At 32.8% G+C, this 18,892-nt stretch overlaps 1 protein-coding gene across 3 annotated transcripts in view; it reads left to right on the top strand.

The window, feature by feature from the left end:
* The window catches only part of ohgt (E3 ubiquitin ligase component cereblon), a 108,750-nt gene that overhangs the window by 58,424 nt on the left and 31,434 nt on the right, over positions 1 to 18,892 (top strand). For all 3 annotated transcript variants that reach the window (XM_085827137.1, XM_035359469.2, XM_035359470.2), the window contains 2 exons: positions 2,969 to 3,134; positions 3,940 to 4,005. In XM_085827137.1, the coding sequence (XP_085683263.1) occupies positions 2,969 to 3,134; positions 3,940 to 4,005 (232 nt within the window). The remainder of the gene's footprint in view (positions 1 to 2,968; positions 3,135 to 3,939; positions 4,006 to 18,892) is intronic.

Below are 18,892 nucleotides of genomic sequence, written 5' to 3'. Positions count from 1 at the left end.
TACTGCTCAGCCGTTGGTTGGGTTTACATAAATAAATAAAGTTCACTTAATTTTATGACATTACCCTTCATTTACAGTTTTTCAGTTTCAACAAAAATGTGTTTTCTTTATAGCTTCCATTTTTATTGTAATTTTTGCATTTAATATTGTGGCCTCAAACATGCAAATTGCAATGCAATCATAAAAATGCAAGAAGCAACAATGAACAGTGATATAAGTGAATGATGAAATAGTTATAATACAATAGGGATAAAAAATCAATAAATTTCTTTATTAAAAAAATTAAATAAAAATACTAAGAAAAAAGGGGCTGAATAAATATAAATATAAGCTGTTGTACAATTTTTCTAGGGGGAAAAAATGTGAATTGCTGATGTGTGCAACAAACAAATGGTCAAACATAATTTTCAAATATACATTGTTAATCAATACATGTAATTCTAAACTATGTTCAGTTGGAAAAACAAACAAAAACTGATTAGAATCTATCTTGATTTTAAGTATACCTAAGAGGTATTTGCTACCAAGGCCTATTTTCATTATAATATAGTGTTTGCAGAAGTTAGTATTCCATCTGACAATTACTTGAGCTACGAAATTGCAAGTTTGTGTTTCCCCAGTTTAGAGAAAATAGGCAGTAGAAAAGAGAAAAAAATACAATTTTTTTCTACTGCTTCTTTTTCCTAAACTGGGAAAACCTAAATTGCGAAAAAATTCCTAAAAAAGGTCTCTTATCTGAAAATTAACAACAGTAGCAGTTTTCCTTTGCAATGGCTGCTTAAAAGGTGGTGGAAATTCATTCTTGGTACCCATCTTTTTAAGTGAAACCTTTCCAAACTTTACCGTCTTTTAAAGTTTATTGTAGGTTTCTACTGAATGCAATGCAGATTGTACTTTTACATTAGCCCTTTTGAAACATGCAAGCCATTGATCTGGTATCTTAAACGTGTATGAATATGCATAAGCTATGCAACTTCAGATCCTTTAATTGTCAGTATAAGCCTATTCATCAATCAAATTTTTGGCTTTTGCATCATTTTGGATAGCAATAAAGCTTATTCTAATTTCTTATATGCAGCTACCCTTACATATTTTTTAAATTAATTTTTAATCCCTTGAGTCCAGGAGTAAATTTTCCTTTGTTCCATGATACAGTTTTTAAGACACATGAGATATATATATATATATTTTTTAATTTCACATTGAACTGTTATATTTGATTTAAATCAGTCTTATTGTCCTTTAATAATAGTTTCCATTGCAAGTAATGAGGTACAGTCAAAAGTCGTTAATTCGGACACCCATAATGCGGAATGATCTATAATCCGTACCTCAAAGCTACAAACTTTCTGCGTCTGCGTGTGCGCGTGCGCAAAATACATTTACGAATGCGCGTTTAATGTATAACAGACGGGATAAGCTAAGCTAAAATTATCTAATTATCTATTTCAGTTAATGTTGCAGATTGCGTTGTTCCTTAATCTTCGAATTGGATTCGGCTTATTATTTTTTGCAGACTGTTAGAGCAATTTTATAAAAGTAAGCTTGAACTTTCGATTATGTCAAATAGAATTTCTGATATATATTTACTAATATGTAAAGGATATACAAAGCAAAGTATAAGTCCATTAAACAAAAAGTGGAATTGCTGCAAAAAATGGGTAAAGGCATATTCTTTGTTTATCTAAACTTTAACGTTTGTTTATCTAAACTTTGTTTATCTTTAACGCTGCGGTGCCCAATGAATTGGAAGTTGATCTGTCAGCACTATCCTTATCTTCAGGGCAGATGCTTTTATTTTATTTGGCTTATAATTCCTTACTATATGTAGTATTTCATCTTGATGTATCTTTTATATGATTTAAATCAAATTCCTCATCATTATAATTTGCTTCCAAAAGCGAAGAAAGTGACAGAGGTTATTGAAAACAAAAAAATTTCGATTGACAAATTAGTCGGTATTCTCGACACAGCAATTATAGGACTTGAACAGCGGAACTTTGTAACTGAACAAGAAATTATGTCTGTTTATAGAATTAAAGAGAATGTATTATCACATAAAAAACGAAGCAACTTAAACAATTTACATTGAAAGAAATGTTTAATAAAGTAAACAAATAAATATTAAGCTTTTTTTTTGTAAATTTTGATACCCTTTAGATCATAATTGTTCTTTATTTCATAAATTATGGTTTCATATTTTTAATTTTATAATTTCTGCGTACCATCTTATCAGATTTAAATTGATGATCTATAGTCCGGAATCGCCGAAGTCCCGACGACTCCGGATTAACGACTTTTGACTGTATTACATTAACTGTCTGTAATGGTTTCCTATAATAAACACATTCCATAACAATCATGCGCGATAATTCTTACAGAAAAGATAAGCTATTAAAAAATACCTCAAGATAGTAGGCTAGTGGGCAAAAGCATTGTAAAAACAATTCTTATATAGGAGAGCAATGCACACAGTGAATTAAACTAGATTGAACAATAATTCATCAAAAATAGGTGATATGTGTATATGATGAAATGAAAACATAGTTTTCATTTAAATGATAGAAGGGAGGATGGATAATTTTTTTTCTAGAGGCATGAAGTAATTGGTTTATATTTACAAGCTTTGTAAGGGATATAAATAAGTTTAAAAGGTATGTCTGAAGATACTGTGAGTTGAAGACTCCCCATTGGATAGTTACTGAAATCTCTTAAATGTGGCCAGCATGTTTTCTTGTATATGATAATATTTTGCATTCATTATTCAATTTTTATTGGAATTTTTAAAGTTTTATGAAGCTCTCAATTGATACAGTTATGCTGGTAGGTAATTTTTATTTCTTCATGGTTATCAGTTACAAATGTTTAAGAAAAATTATATTTCAGAATTACAGTCATTGTGCAGTATTAAAATATTTTATATCTTTTTATTTAAAAAATTCATATGACAATAATGATTTTATTTCAGTATGATAATTGGTAAAGTGCGTATATTACCAGAGCTGTTTTTGGGAGACCCTGGAAAATGTTGCAAGCTGAGCAGCTTAGACAAATTTAGGATTCCTCCACCGAATTTGCTGAAGAAAAATACTGAATCTCAATGCACTTATGGTTTGCATCATCAGTCACACAAGGTTTTTAGTTCTGTGTTTTTCTAACTTAAGTACTTAGAACTAATTTATCTGTATTTATGATGTATCCAAAAAGTAATGAGAATGGTTGGGGGGAGGGAAGAACCCTTTTTTTAAATTTAACATACATATAGTAACATTTTTTTCTATGGTAGCATTTTTTTTTCTACTATTGAATGGATACCTTAATTTGTTCTCAGATCTTGAAGTTCAGGATATTATGCAGACTTTTCATCAATACCGCTTTTCCATTTTATTTTCGAAAGCTTTGTATCGCCTGGATACTTGGACTTTGAATAAAGGGCATAAATAAAAAGCATACATGAGCTGTCTTATTGCAATTTTATAAAAGAATAAGCTGTCTTCACCAGCTGCAGTGTTTCAGATTCAGATTTGTTTAACTTCACTCATACCTTTTTCATGTTAATTTATTAGAGATTTTTGTGGATTTTCACTTGTAATGAAAGTCAAAATTTCTGTGCACTTTGCTAACTTACAGCGTGCTATAAATTTGTGAATTCAGTTGAGAGATATCAAGCATAAAGTGTACCTGAGTCTCTCTAGACTTGCCTCTACCCTCATTTTCCTTTCCTGGTTCTTTTTGTATAGCACCCCCCCCCCCCCAAAAAAAATCATTCTTGTTACTGTTTGGATTGGCATATATTAGTTTGCTTGTAAAAAATTATAACATATTGACATAGTGTGTTTTATATATGGAATGTATTATAATGTTAGAAGGTTTTTAAATATGTTTTAGCAAACCTGCATATTTGAAGAATTATTAATATGTAATAATATATCTTTTCAGTATAACAAGTATGACTTTGCAAATTATACCTGGTTTCCACCATTTGTATACAAGTTGTATGACCCAGTAAGTGTAATACTCTTAAGTGTACCAATGATTAAGTGCAATTTAAAATTTTGATTATGTTTTTTCTTAGTGATAGTTAAGTGCTATGTTATATTAACTTGTGTAGTTGTAAAAATTGCATATTCTGAAAAACAAATGTTATAGTTACTAATTAGCAACAGAAATTAGCACATTATGCTGATATCTGTTGCGAATTTGTATTTTAACAACTTGTGTAATGTTTTTAAAATTTATCATAATGTGTGTTGAAGTAGTTAATAGGCTGTGTCTTTTATAAAATTATAGTATATTTTTTAAGCATAAAACTTATATAATAAACACTGTAATGCTGTGTAAAAAGAGAGCAGTTAAAAACTGACATGTTTTGAATATATTTCAAACTTGATTGATGTGTATGAAACTTATCAAACTTGTTTGATATTATTCTATAAGAAGTTGATGTTATGCTTGTGAGGGGAAAAAGAATGTAGTCATTTTTGAGTGTAATGATCTCAGTATGTACTCTTTTTTAACTCCTTAAATTATCCAGTCTGTGTTATATTTGTAACATACAAGACATTCTATAAACATCATAGTTAAAATGAAAAAATTGAATGAAGTGTGTTTAAGAAAATGGGTGGTATCTTTGCATGACATATTATATTAAAGGTGATGTTTATTTATTATTTCTGGCATTTCAGTTTATATTTAAAGGATTTTTACATACAGTCAGATGTTTCATCAATATTTATTTATTTTTTAGTTTTAGGCTATTATTTTTATATTTTGTGATTTAGTAATTAATTATATGTGAAAGGCAAACCAGTATAAGTTTTATGTTATTATTTTTCATATTTTATGATTTAGTAATTATATGTGAATGGCAAACCGGTATATAGTTACATAGTGAAGGTTTGGAAAACTACAAAATTCGAATGATGAATCTTAAATAAGAGTCTGTAAGAACCCAGAAATATTTTTTTCAGAATTGATATACTTTTTTTCTGTTAAATTTAATGTTGATTTTTTAACAAGATATTTTGCATATTCTTTCTGCTTAATAATTAAAATAATCATTGCAAAGTTACCGCTGTTGCATCATTAGATTTCCAAACTATCTTCTATATAATTGGATAGTTCAGAAAACATCTCAAATTAAGTTTGTTCAACTGGTTTTGTTGAAATCTAATTTACTACTTTTGAGGATTTTTTAAAATTGGTTAATTTTGTGATGTTCCATTATTTAAAAATTTTTGTCTTCATAATTATCAAATTGGATAAATATAAATGCATACCTTTTTATATCAATTAGATTGATAATGGGAAAAAGAAACTGTTCTGCATGAGTTGTGTAATATATGACATTAGAAAACATCTTTAACCCTTTCGTGGGCCATTTATTTCTCTTTTGAATTTCTCCCATTTTTTTATGTTTTATTATCAACTAAACAATAGCATTTAAGGAAATATATTTTTTTTTTCCAAATTTTTTGTTTACATTTAAATTCTAGGGGTGGGAAGTATACTTCCTACGGGACCTTTTATGGTCATAGAGAAAGTTCAATTTAAAGGCGATTATTTGCCGTGAAAAGATGAGAAACATGTTGCAATGCACAAGGATACATCACATACTGCACACATATAGTGGGTCCTCTTTTCTTGGGCCTTTGTGCTACATTTCTTACATCGTCTATAGTTGGAAACCATCTTTGGCATATGATTTCCCACTTTGGCTAAGCGTATATCATCCGGAATTGCACACCTTTTTGCTTGGAAGCTAGCAGGACGGCCTTTCCTTTTTCGAGGAATATCCATCTATTAGTTGACGAGCTAATGCTATAACGGAATGTTAGCTGGTCTAAACTTCTGTTTCTCATGTTTACTTGCCACAGTATAAAACTATTTATGATGCCAAGATCAATAAGAAAATCAAAAATACGATGCCACCATTCTAACCATCTTCTTCCTATTTGGTATCTTTCTTTTCTTTGATCGAAGCAATCAACCCCTCCCATGATATCGTTATATACTGCAACAGCTTTAGGGCAAGGTATTTCTGTTTTAGTACCATCCTTTTGTGTACGATTTACAGATGTAATAATCGCTGAATTGTGTGCAGTAGTCAACAATGTAACAGCCTTTTTGTCCATCCACTTTATTGCAGCAACACCTTCCTTAGTTAGGAACACTGATTCCCCTCTTTGTAGTTTGTTATTAGCCTTCAGCAGTGGTGGAAGATCCTCCCTTTGCGGCTTGACAGTCCCCACAGAAAACAGATCACTTATAAGTAGACTTTTTGCGAGCCTAAAAGATGTCAAATAGTTATCATAGGCTATAAGATGACCTGTCTGTTTCACATCTTCCGTTAGTTTCGTTTGTTTCTCCTAAGCTCAATATTTTACCCTTATTATCAGAAGTTTCTTTTCCACAATAAATTTCAAATTTTTGAATATATCCAGTCTTAGAGTCTGCTAAACACCACACCTTGTAACCTCTATTTATACATTTATTGGCATATACTGCTTCAATGAAGTTCTCCCTTTGAAAGCTATCATACATTCATCTATTCATAATGTTGATTAAGGCTCGTAGACTTTAGGTATGGAATCATTGAGCTGTGAGAGGATTGGTCTGACTTTATCAAGTTTATCATGCTTAAGTTGCCCACATGGATTTGGGCTGTTATCGTTTACATGTAAAATCTCAGTTAACTTTTTTGAACCTCTTTGCGATTATTATTCTTGCTACTGATTGAACATTGAGAATAGGGTCTGTGCTGCAGTAGTTTTTCAGTTCAGGCAATTGATGTTTACCCATGAGTATATGCATACCTACCCATGCTTTCAATTTTTCTGATGTGATTTCTTTCCAGTTCAGGATAATGTCTTTTTGTGGTATGACCAATCTCTTTCTTTTCTTAGGCTGCTTTGCATATGAGTTTCGTCAACAATATTCTGTAAAATTTCCTCGGTAAAAATCATGCAAAAATAATCCTTTTCTTTCTCAGTAGAATTGAATGATATTTTCAAATGTATTTTCAAAAATATTCTAATTTTTCCAACATACCTATTGCACGTGGCTTTTATACACAATGCAATAGCATTTTCACTTTCCATCCATTATTTATAATTTAATATTAGATAGTTCTTTCTGAAATATACAAAATAAGAGAACGTTATTATAATAAAAATAGTGTTTTACTTACATTTTTAGCAGAATATACCAATGCAAATGTCAAATCAAAACAGGTGTCTCAGTGGAACAGATCTCACACAACGCGTTCGAACTTTCAAAACAAATGTCGTAATTCTGTTTTCAATCGATTGAACACAGATGGCAGCACAATACTGAAGTGGGAATTAGAGTTCCCAACGTTATAATACCAAAGCCAATATATTATAGTGGGTTTTGCGCTTCCCACAGGATCATGTAGGTGGGAAGTAATCTTCCCACGGCCCACGAAAGGGTTAAACATTAAGATGACAATAATGCTGCAAATGTTCATACGGATTGTCAGTTAGATATGTTATACCAGTTAAATATGTTACTAAAAATTAAATAAGATTAAAATTAGTAAAGAGTCCTTAAATCACGTAAATATTATAAGCCATACAGTTTTAATTTGAAAGGTAAACTAAGGGATTTTTTATCACACCAGGTGGTAATACTTTCTGCAAAACCGTATGAAAGATGAGTTAAGGATTTTATCTTTCAGGTAGTAGCAGTACTTTCAATGTTGTGAAATTTGCAAAGAAGTATGTAATATACGGCTTTAAAAACAACTTTTATTTATTACAATAATACTGCAAATTTCATAATTATCAGTTTAAATTATGATAATTTGAAATACAGGATAACTCTTGTTATTTAAAAAAATGAAGAAACTGTATTTCCATTCATCACACTGTGGAAAGATGACTGCACTCAATCAATTTCACTTTGAAGCTAAAATTTTGAAATTTTTGTTTATTTTTATATTTTATGTGAAATTAATAATGGTATAATTTTTAAAAGCAGTGTGTTGTCAATATCTAAAATAAAATACTTTCATTTTTTGCACATTGGCATTTTGACATTCAGCAAAACATAGCATATTGATCTTTCAGGTTTTAAAAGCTTAGTGATTTTAAAACAATGTCTATTAGCATAAGTTAGTTAATTTATCCTTAAAATTTAATCTGTCTATTAATTAACAAACCAAGTGATTTAAAAGCAGTAAATGCATTTCTTAATAATATATTTAAAATTTTTTAAAATTATTTATATGATTGATTTAAGTCACGGTACATCTAATTAATTTTTATGAGTAATTGCAATTTTTTCTTTTTACTGTTTATAAGATTTTTTTAACATTATGTAATACATAATTGGTGTAGAATCTTTGTTTTCCTAAAAAAAATTAAGTGGTCTTTTTATATGGTAATGAAGGGTTTAGGTGGAGTTGTTTTGCCTAGCTAGACTTATGTTAATAATTATAAAAAATTCTTCAGTATCAATTATGTTTAGCCCATTCAGTCTATCCTGTTTTTCAAATTATCATAAAAATCCTTTCTTGATCTTTTTCAATGTTCCTTGAGAAAGACCTTACAGTTTCATTGAATAAGCTCTTTAAAAAATTACTATAGAATTAATTTATGTAATTGCTACAGAACAACTATTTTGTTGCTTATCTCTGATTTTTTCAATAATAATAATTAAAGAAAAGAAGCACATGACATTTGAGCTAACATCAGTACTGCCATTGCATGCAAGGGGGTATTACCAGAAGTAATGAGAAGGTCTGAAGGAAAGAAATAAGATGATCCATATTCCATTCTCTCTAATTGACAGACAATAAGATATTTTTATACACTGGAAAAAAACAAAAAAAAAATACTTAAAACATTTTACTCCATTCCATTCCTTTTTAGAGCACAGTTTAAATACATTAATACAGTGAATTCTGTTGCATCTAAAATGTTAATTGTTAAACTGAAATGATTTTTTGGTACTATTTCATTTTAGCAACCCCAAAATATTGCAGCGAAAATATATGCCCCAAAGTGCCAAATCTAGCAAACGCACCTATTTAACCGCACACTAAATCTAGTGAACATGCTGAAACGCATAACTTTAGATAGTTCTATATTTATAAGTTGCCATTGAAATACGGTCAAAAGTCTTTAATCCGTACTTGTCGGGACTTCGCCGAATTACGGATTATCGGGTTTTCCGGATTATAGATCATCAGTTTAAATCTGGTAAGATGGCATGCAGAAATTATGAAATTAAAAATATGAAACCATAATTTATGAAACAAAGAGCAGTTATGATCTAAAGGGTATCAAAATTTACAAAAAAAAAAGCTTAATATTTATTTGTTTACTTTATTAAACATTTCTTTCAACGCGCGCATGCGTAAAGCATACATTATGCATAGTCGAAATTAGAAAATTGAAACCAGAAATTTGATGTGTATTCGTGATATTTATAATGATGAGGAATTTGATTTAAATCATATCAAAGACGGAGTACATTGAGATGAAACACTACATTTAGTAAGGAATTATAAGTCGAATAAAATAAAAACATCTGCCCTGAAGGTAAGGATAGTGCTGACAGATCAACTTCCAGTTCATTGCCCCCCCCAAGAGCAGCGTAAAATTGATAAACAGATTTCGGAATGGTTAGAAAAACAAAGGATGTGCCTTTATCCATTTTTTGCAGGAATTCCACTTTTTGTTTGAAGGACATTGAAACATGCTTTTGCTTTGTAGATCCTTTGGCAGCTCCAGAATCGGAAATTCTTTTTGACATAATCGAAAGTTCAAGCTTACTTTTATAAAATTGCTTTAACAGTCTGCAAAAAATAATAAGCCGGATCCAATTAGAAGATTAAGGAACAACGCAATCTGTAACATTAACTGAAATAGATAATTTTAGCTTAGCTTATACCGTCCGTTATACATTAAATGCGCATGTATGCGCATATATGCGTATATGCGCATATATGCATATATGCGCATGTGTACATGCATGCGCAGAAAGTTTGTAGCTTCGAGGTCTGGATTATAGATCATTCCGGATTAAAGACTTTTGACTGTACTAGTTTAATTTTTAAATTTTTTTCTAATAACGCTATGGATTTAACAATTTGGGAATTACCCAATGACAAAATGTCTGTTATAGAATTTTTTCAAAGAACAGGCATCATTCATGATAGAAAATTATGTTTGAACAACCACGAGATGAAATTATGCTTTAGTGGCAACTCAGTAGTGAAATGGCAGTGCAGGAAAGAAACTTGTAATGAGAAGAAAGGATTAAGAAATCAAAATTGGTTAAAAAGAGCGAAAATCCCGTTCCTTATAACCATTAGGTTCATCTATTTTTGGTGTCAGGAGATGACAGCTATTGAATGTGAACTATAGACTGGAACAGTTACTTGAGTGAGGTGTGTGCCGCAGCTTTATTTACTCTGCCTGACTTAAAAATCGGTGGATAGGGCAAAATTATTGAAGTAGCCTTTTCAGGAGAAGAAAGAATAACGTTGGGTGGGTTATTCCGCCACAATGTATTTTCGGTGGATTATGCAGAGAATCAAATGAATGTTTCTTCTTAATCGCTGTTCCAGAATGATCGGTGAAAACTTTATTGAATGTCATAAAAGAAAATATCGCAGAAGGAAGCATTATTTATATGAAGGAAGCATTATTTATTATTTATAGAAATCATACAAGTCAGATGAACTGCAAAATGTCGGTTTTGAACATTTTACTGTCAATCACAACTACAGTTTTGTAGACCCCGAAAGTGAGTGTCATTGACAAATAGTAGAACGGCTGTGTTAAATGGCGTAATAAATGTCACACTGCTCGACAGCATTTTGATTATTATTTGTCCGAGTTAATGTACAGACGCATGCACAAAAAACTGAAATATTCTCTGCTATGTTGTAAGACCAAAAAAAATGTATATCACCCGTTTACTTTCAGTTATGTTTAGCCTTTTGTTTATAAATGATAATAACAAAAAATGTATTTACATGAAATTATACTTTCATATAAACTAAAACAATAATCTTACATAGTTATTTACTATTATGTTTCCTTTCTTGCGTTAGGGTTACCGTAATTATTTTTGGCAGCATTGGCATTAACAGTAGTTTGGCTATTTTTTACCGCCCTTATAAAGAATTGTACCGATTTTTTTAAAATTAGTCTAATTAAAAAAGAATATGTGTGATTTATTGTTGAGAGCATTAGATTTTTAATGAAATTACAGTAGTCGAGCTTATTAAAATGATTACATAGTTTTCTCTTTTTTATGATAACTATCTTAGGTAGGCCTTGTAGGTAGCTAGTGTAATTAAAAGTAAAGATTTGCATATACAGTCAAAAGTCGTTAATTCGGACACCCATAATCCGGAATGATCTATAATCCGGACCTCTAAGCTGCAAACTTTCTGCGCATGCGTCACGTTCACGCATGCGCACAGGCGTTAACGAGTGCGCATAAGACCTTTACGGCTGCGAATATGTTTTTGCGCTTGCGCGTTTAATGTGTAACGAACAGTATAATCTAAGCAATTATAAATTATTTAATTCAGTTAATGTTGCAGATTGCGTTGTTCCTTAATCTTCGAATTGGATCTGGCTTATTATTTTTTGCGGACTGTTAGAGAAATTTCATAAAAGTAAGCTTGAACTTTCGATTATGTCAAATAGAATTTCCGACATTTATATATTTACTAATATGCAATTTGTATCTACAAAGCGAAAGTATGTTTTGAAGTCCGAAATCTGTTTATCAATTTCACGCCGCGGATCGGAAGTTGATCTGTCAGCACTATCCTTATCTTCAGGGCAGATGTTTTTATTTTATTTGGCTTATAATTCCTTACTATATGTAGTATTTCATCTTGATGTATCTTTTATATGATTTAAATCAAATTCCTCGTCATTATAAATATCACGAATACAAATCAAATAGTTTTCTGGTTGCAATTTTCTAATTTCAGCTATGCATAAGGTATGCTTTACGCATGCGCACGTTGAAAGAAATGTTTAATAAAGTAAACAAATAAATATTAAGCTTCTTTTTTTGTAAATTTTGATACCCTTTAGATCATAATTGCTCATTATTTTATAAATTACGGTTTCATATTTTTAATTTTATAATTTCTGCTTGACATCTTACCAGATTTAAACTGATGATCTATAATCCGGAAAAATCGATAATCCGGAATCGGCGAAGTCCCGACGAGTCCTTACTAAGTGTAGTTGTTAAAAAATTTTATCAACTTTGTACTATTAAAATTTTTTGATCATTAAATAGATAAGTGAAAGTTCACTTACCTTCTAAATAGGGCTGCCCTGAACTGCCTGCTTTTCCTTCTTGTAGGTATCCGTCTCTATGATGAACTTCGATTCACTTCGAAACACAGCTATAAACTTTTTAAGAAATTTTAATTCATATGAAAGATATCTACAAAATATTTACAAGTTATAATGATTACAAGCATAATTTATACGGAGACGGTCTATCGTTATACATCTGTTAGACGCGTCAGCCGTTCAACTGATTACTTTTAGTCTCTTTCGCCAGAGGGCGTTCGTGGAAGTAAAGTTCTAGTAAGCAAACGCGACACTCCCACCTTGAAGTCCAGTATCAGCAGAGGATGGACCTCAACTGACCTGTAGTTCGTCTTTTGAGATTTCGTCATACGTCGAGTTCTGTACCTCACTTGCACATCTGACTCAGGTGTAAAGTTGAGTTCAAGAGGTATGAGGTTCTTAGTAGGTCTTATAATCTCCCCTTGTGCAATTTTCAGTTTCACTAATCTAATGTGTCCGTCGTGGGATGGAAAAATTTCCACGATTCTAGCTAAGGGCCAGTTTATCCTTTTTTCGTTGTTGGACACAATTACAAGATCACCAACTTTCACAGAAGATGGTTCGCGGATGAATTTTGAGCTTTGTTTTAGTTGCCCTAAATATTCTGATCGAAATCTTTTTCGTAAATCTTTTCTCAATTTGGCTCTGTAAAGGTATCTTTTATTGATGGATTTAGAATCCAAAAGATCTAATTCAGGAACTCCAGTCTCTGGAATTTCTGTTAGAAACATTGCTGGGGTGAGAGCTCTTAAATCCTTTACGTCTTCTGACAAATACGTGAGAGGACGGTTGTTCATAATGCTCTCGCAGTCACAAATGATTGTCAACAATTCTTCGTAGTTCAGAGAAGATTTTCCTAGTACCTTTCGAAGAATTCTCTTTAGTACTCCAATTAATCTTTCCCACCACCCTCCCCACCATGGCGAGGAAGGGGGGATAAATTTCCACTCAATTTTCTTAACTGTTGCATTTTCTAAGATAGAATTCCAATCTATGGTCTTAAACAAATTATTTGATCCAACAAAATTGGTTCCATTGTCGGAGTATACAGTGACAGGTCTACCCCTTCGAGCGATGAATCGCCTGAACGCGTGCAGGAAACTTTCAGTTCATAGAGATGAGACTAGCTCTAAGTGAACTGCTCTATATATTGCGCAAGTAAAAATGACGATCCATGTTTTTTGGCCTCCTTTTAAAATTAAGGGACCCGTCAGATCAACACCAATAATCTCAAAAATTAAAGCATATCTTATTCTGTCTTCAGGTAGTGGCGCTTGAGGAATCTTATATGAATCAGAGTCGAACCTTCGACATCGTACACAGTTTTGGATAACCTTGCGTACGGTCTTCCTACTCTTTATGATCCAATATTTTTCACGCAAAGCGCACATAACGAATTGTACTCCAGCGTGACTTAGCCTTTCACGTTCAGATTTGATCAGTTTTAAGACTAATGGATGTTCTGAGGGAAGTAAAACTGGGTAACGAAAGTCAGCGTCATCGTCTCTCTGAAAGATACGTGTCTTCACTTTTATAAGGCCATTGGAGTCCATGATAGGTTCTAGAGCACGTATTCTTTTATCTTTCAATCCTTCGAAAGATTCTTGTTGGATGAGTCGGAAAACCACTGTTTCAGCTCCTTTTAGTTCTTCGACTGAAATTCTCCCATGAGTTCTTTCAGATGGTGGTGGTGTAGCATTTTTAATGAATCTAAAGATCCAAGATACGACCTTTATGATCTTTTCGAATTTTGAAATATTGTCAAAAAGTTTAAATTTATCTGTATTCGTGTTATTGCTGGCTGAAACCACAGTTCGTTTTCTCTCTCCATTTACTATATCGAAGTCAGGATGTTCTCCATCTGCAATAGGCCACTCTTCTGGAGGTCGATAAATCCATTCTGGTCCTTTCCACCATTCGGATTTCCTCAATTCTTTTGCAGAGCAACCGCGTGATGGCAAATCCGAAGGATTAAACTTTCCGGGAACGTGATGCCAGTGATCTGGGTTACTCAGTTTTCGAATCTCATTTACTCGATTGGCTATAAAAGTGGACCAATTTTCTTTCTGTTTTATCCAAAAGAGAGCATTTGTGGAATCCGTCCAGTAAAAAACTGGAACCTCTTTTAATTTCAAGTCTTCTCTTATTGTATGAGAGAGCCTGGCTCCAATAGTGCAAGCGAGTATCTCTAGTCGAGGTATGGTGAGTGCTTTTAGCGGAGCAACTCTCGCTTTAGATTGTATCAATTGACAAGTGACTCCACTCTCACCGCTGTGTCTAAGAAAAATGCAGGTCGCATACGCGTCCTTGCTTGCGTCCGAAAATACATGCAGAGTGGTACTTTCGTCTATTTTGGGAAGCAATCTAGGAATTTTGATGTCTTTCAAATATTTTAACTGAGATGACCATGTGAAAAATTTCCTAGCTAGATCATTCGGCAGATTAGTATCCCAGTTAATTTTCTGTTTCCAGCACTCTTGCAGAATCAGTTTAGGCATGAGAGTAACTGGACTAGTAAACCCAATTGGGTCAAAGATTTTACTCAATTCGGAAAGAACAGATCTTTTGCTCAATACAGGGTTTTCTTCATATTTTACGTGACAAGACAAAGTATCGTCAAACAAGTCCCATTTCAATCCTAATACTGACACAACATCTTCATAATCTTTATCAGAAAGGTTTAGAATTGAAGTTTCATTTTTAAGTCTATTATGTTTCCATCCTCTTAGGTCAAATTTTGCAGTAGCCATTATTTCCTTAGATCCTTTGATAAATGAGTTTAATTCTTCAATTGATTCCACGCTCGCTACGCAGTTATCCACATACATGGCTTTCTTTAGCTTTGAAGCTATTTCCTGATGATGTTTTGGTACATTTTCCAAATGGTAGTTAATTGTGGCAGCGAGTAAAAAGGGGCTGGCGTTTACGCCGAATACAACCCTTCGGTGCCGATATATAGTCAGTTTTTCAGGCTGTCCTTTCTCCCACCATAGGAACCGGAGAAAATCTCGATCCGCTGGGTTCACACCTATCTGAAGAAATGCTCTTTTTATATCCGAAATTACTCCATACTTCCCCTCTCGAAATTTTGTCAAAATTTTGGGGATCAATTCAAGATAATTAGGACCCTTTTCCAAGCAGTCGTTCAGAGACACCGAATTTTTCTCCTTTGCGTCGAACACTGGTCGAATTTTCCCGAAACACGGGTCTATGTGGCAGATAATGCCCTTTGATCTTCTCTGCCTCCGAAATATAGACAGGTTCAATTATTCCCTCTTCTACCCAATCCTTTAAAACAGTTTCGTAGGCTTCTAAGGAATTCTTTGTCTGAAGTGTTTTCACGCAAGACTTCAGACGCTTTTCTGCAAGGATTCTATTATCTGGCAACTCAGGATGAATTTGAAGCCACGGAAGTGATACCTGATACCTTCCAGCGTCATCTCTTTCTAAAGTACGGATAAAATAATTTTCTGTAGCCTTTTGTATTTCTTGTTTTGTTTGCGAAAGAGCTGGTTCAGTTATTCCGATAGAATCAAGAGACCACAAGTCACAGATTTTTCTGTCACTAATGTGTAGTGATAAAAGAACTTCATTAAAATTCTTTCCCTTTACCTTCGTTCTCCCTAATATAGTCCAACCAAGTTGTGTATTCATCGCTACTAAACTCTCCGTTACGTGTTTTATTTCCCCTGTAAAGAGTTTTCCGGCATAATCTGCTCCTACAAGCATGTGTATTTCGTTAGGGTGTTTTTCAAATAAACAAGAATTCTCATTAGTTACATCACTGGGAAAAATTTTGTAACCTCTTAGTTTCTTTAAGCATTCCCTATCCTCCAATTTTGATGCGTCGAACACTGGTCGAATTTTGGTAGTCGAATTTTCCCGAAACACGGGTCTATGTGGCAGATAATGCCCTTTGATCTTCTCTGCCTCCGAAATATAGACAGGTTCAATTATTCCTTCTTCTACCCAATCCTTTAAAACAGTTTCGTAGGCTTCTAAGGAATTCTTTGTCTGAAGTGTTTTCACGCAAGACTTCAGACGCTTTTCTGCAAGGATTCTATTATCTGGCAACTCAGGATGAATTTGAAGCCACGGAAGTGATACCTGATACCTTCCAGCGTCATCTCTTTCTAAAGTACGGATAAAATAATTTTCTGTAGCCTTTTGTATTTCTTGTTTTGTTTGCGAAAGAGCTGGTTCAGTTATTCCGATAGAATCAAGAGACCACAAGTCACAGATTTTTCTGTCACTAATGTGTAGTGATAAAAGAACTTCATTAAAATTCTTTCCCTTTACCTTCGTTCTCCCTAATATAGTCCAACCAAGTTGTGTATTCATCGCTACTAAACTCTCCGTTACGTGTTTTATTTCCCCTGTAAAGAGTTTTCCGGCATAATCTGCTCCTACAAGCATGTGTATTTCGTTAGGGTGTTTTTCAAATAAACAAGAATTCTCATTAGTTACATCACTGGGAAAAATTTTGTAACCTCTTAGTTTCTTTAAGCATTCCCTATCCTCCAATTTTGGAATATATGAGCATATGGTTTTTTGGCTCAAAACTTCCATTTCGCATGTGAATCCTGTTTCTAGATTATTTAACTTAATCAGATACTTGTTGTGATTTTCCCTTTTTTCTATTCCTCCAAAAAGCCCATGAGTCACACTTTCCTGACCTAAAGATTTTAGTTTTAATTTCTCCGCAAGAAATGTGCTGATATATGATCTGCTACTTCCGGTATCCAGAATTATTCGTGTAAAATTGCTTTCACCATCTCCGTAAACATTGGCAATTAAAGTTTGCAAGATTACACTTTCATAGGATGAATTATTCGTTAAGGCCTTATTTTCAATTTGTTCTTCCTTAATTTCTCCGTTTTCGGTTTTAAAACACATTATAGTGGCATGTCGTTGTTTACATAATTCACACCTTATTCTAGAAGTGCAAATAAAACTAAGATGCCGTGGGCGTAAACAGCGATAACATATTAATTTCGCTTTACATTTCTTCCTTTTTTTCTCAGTAGACCATAAAGATGCTTGTTTACACGTTAAAGACTCGTGATCAGAAGAGTCGCAGAAAACACATGGTGTTTGTCCCCCCCGCAAACTTGCGTTCGTTAACTCCGAAGCTGTGTGTTTCGCAACAGGTCTGGGTTCACTCAGTTTGTTATGCTTTTGCGGCGCGGCCTTTGGCTGGACCGTCTGGAATGTACGTTCCCGCGCAACTAACTGTTCAGAAAGAAATTCCACTAGGTGATTCGAATCGTAATTTGATTTCCGAACTGTTTTATTATACTCCAAAACCAAATCTGGTGGCAATGTTTTAAGCAAAATAGGTGTTAATAAAGCTCCATATGTTTCTGAGGTCATATTTAATGATTCAAGACATCGAATATGTTTCTGTATATAATTGAATAACTTACGGAAATTTTGAATGTCATTAGAATCCTTTAGAGGTCTTATTTTCAGTAATTTATCTATATGGGCGTTTATCAGTACATCTTTATTTCCAAATCTTTCTGTGAGGAGTTTAACTGAAGTTTCGTAATTTTCTTCGGTTAAATCGAAACCGTCAATGGTGTTATAAGCAGTACCTCCCAAAAAGGATTTCAAATAATTAAATTTGCTTATAGCGTCAAGCGTTTTATTTTGATGTATGGCTGATGAAAAAGTGTTCCAAAATGTCAGCCATTCGCAGCTCTCGCCATAAAACTTCGGAATCGTAAGTTTAGGAAGCTTCACATTATGACTTTCGATTTTAACGTTTTCTATAATACTTTCACTTAACTGTTCAGTGCTTCGTAACACATTAAATTTTTGTTGTTTTATATTAATTTCTTTCAATTTTTTTTAGCCTTGTATTTAAATGTAGTTATTCTTTCACGATATTCGTCAACACCGTTTAATTCCTGGTCAAGATAATTTATGTCTATTAATTTTTCTATATCGGCATCTATTTGTTTTAACTCGTTCGATTTTTCATTTAAGAGTTCTAAGAAAATTTCTAGTTCCTCTGCATTCACTTCTGTTTTTGGTAATTCAGTTTCGATTCGGCCAATTAATTTTGTAACGGCAGCCTTTATGTGGCCGCGTTTCCTTTTCAATGTATCGATGAATTCCGTCATTATTTAATATTCAACAATTCAACAACTATCAGCAATCACTAATTATTTATGCTTATGTATCCTCTATATAACTGACATCAATTTAGACAGTTTCAATAGTTAGGAAAATAGCAGTTACTGGCAGTCCCTGTTCGGGCGCCATGTTAAAAAAATTTTATCAACTTTGTACTATTAAAATTTTTTGATCATTAAATAGATAAGTGAAAGTTCACTTACCTTCTAAATAGGGCTGCCCTGAACTGCCTGCTTTTCCTTCTTGTAGGTATCCGTCTCTATGATGAACTTCGATTCACTTCGAAACACAGCTATAAACTTTTTAAGAAATTTTAATTCGTATGAAAGATATCTACAAAATATTTACAAGTTATAATGATTACAAGCATAATTTATACGGAGACGGTCTAT

The sequence above is a fragment of the Stegodyphus dumicola genome, chromosome 1 (genome assembly GCF_044657685.1).
Source record: "Stegodyphus dumicola isolate Sdum_Otavi_A_Nest chromosome 1, ASM4465768v1".
NCBI classification, from domain to species: domain Eukaryota; kingdom Metazoa; phylum Arthropoda; class Arachnida; order Araneae; family Eresidae; genus Stegodyphus; species Stegodyphus dumicola.
This window is presented reverse-complemented; position numbering and strand designations above follow the sequence as displayed.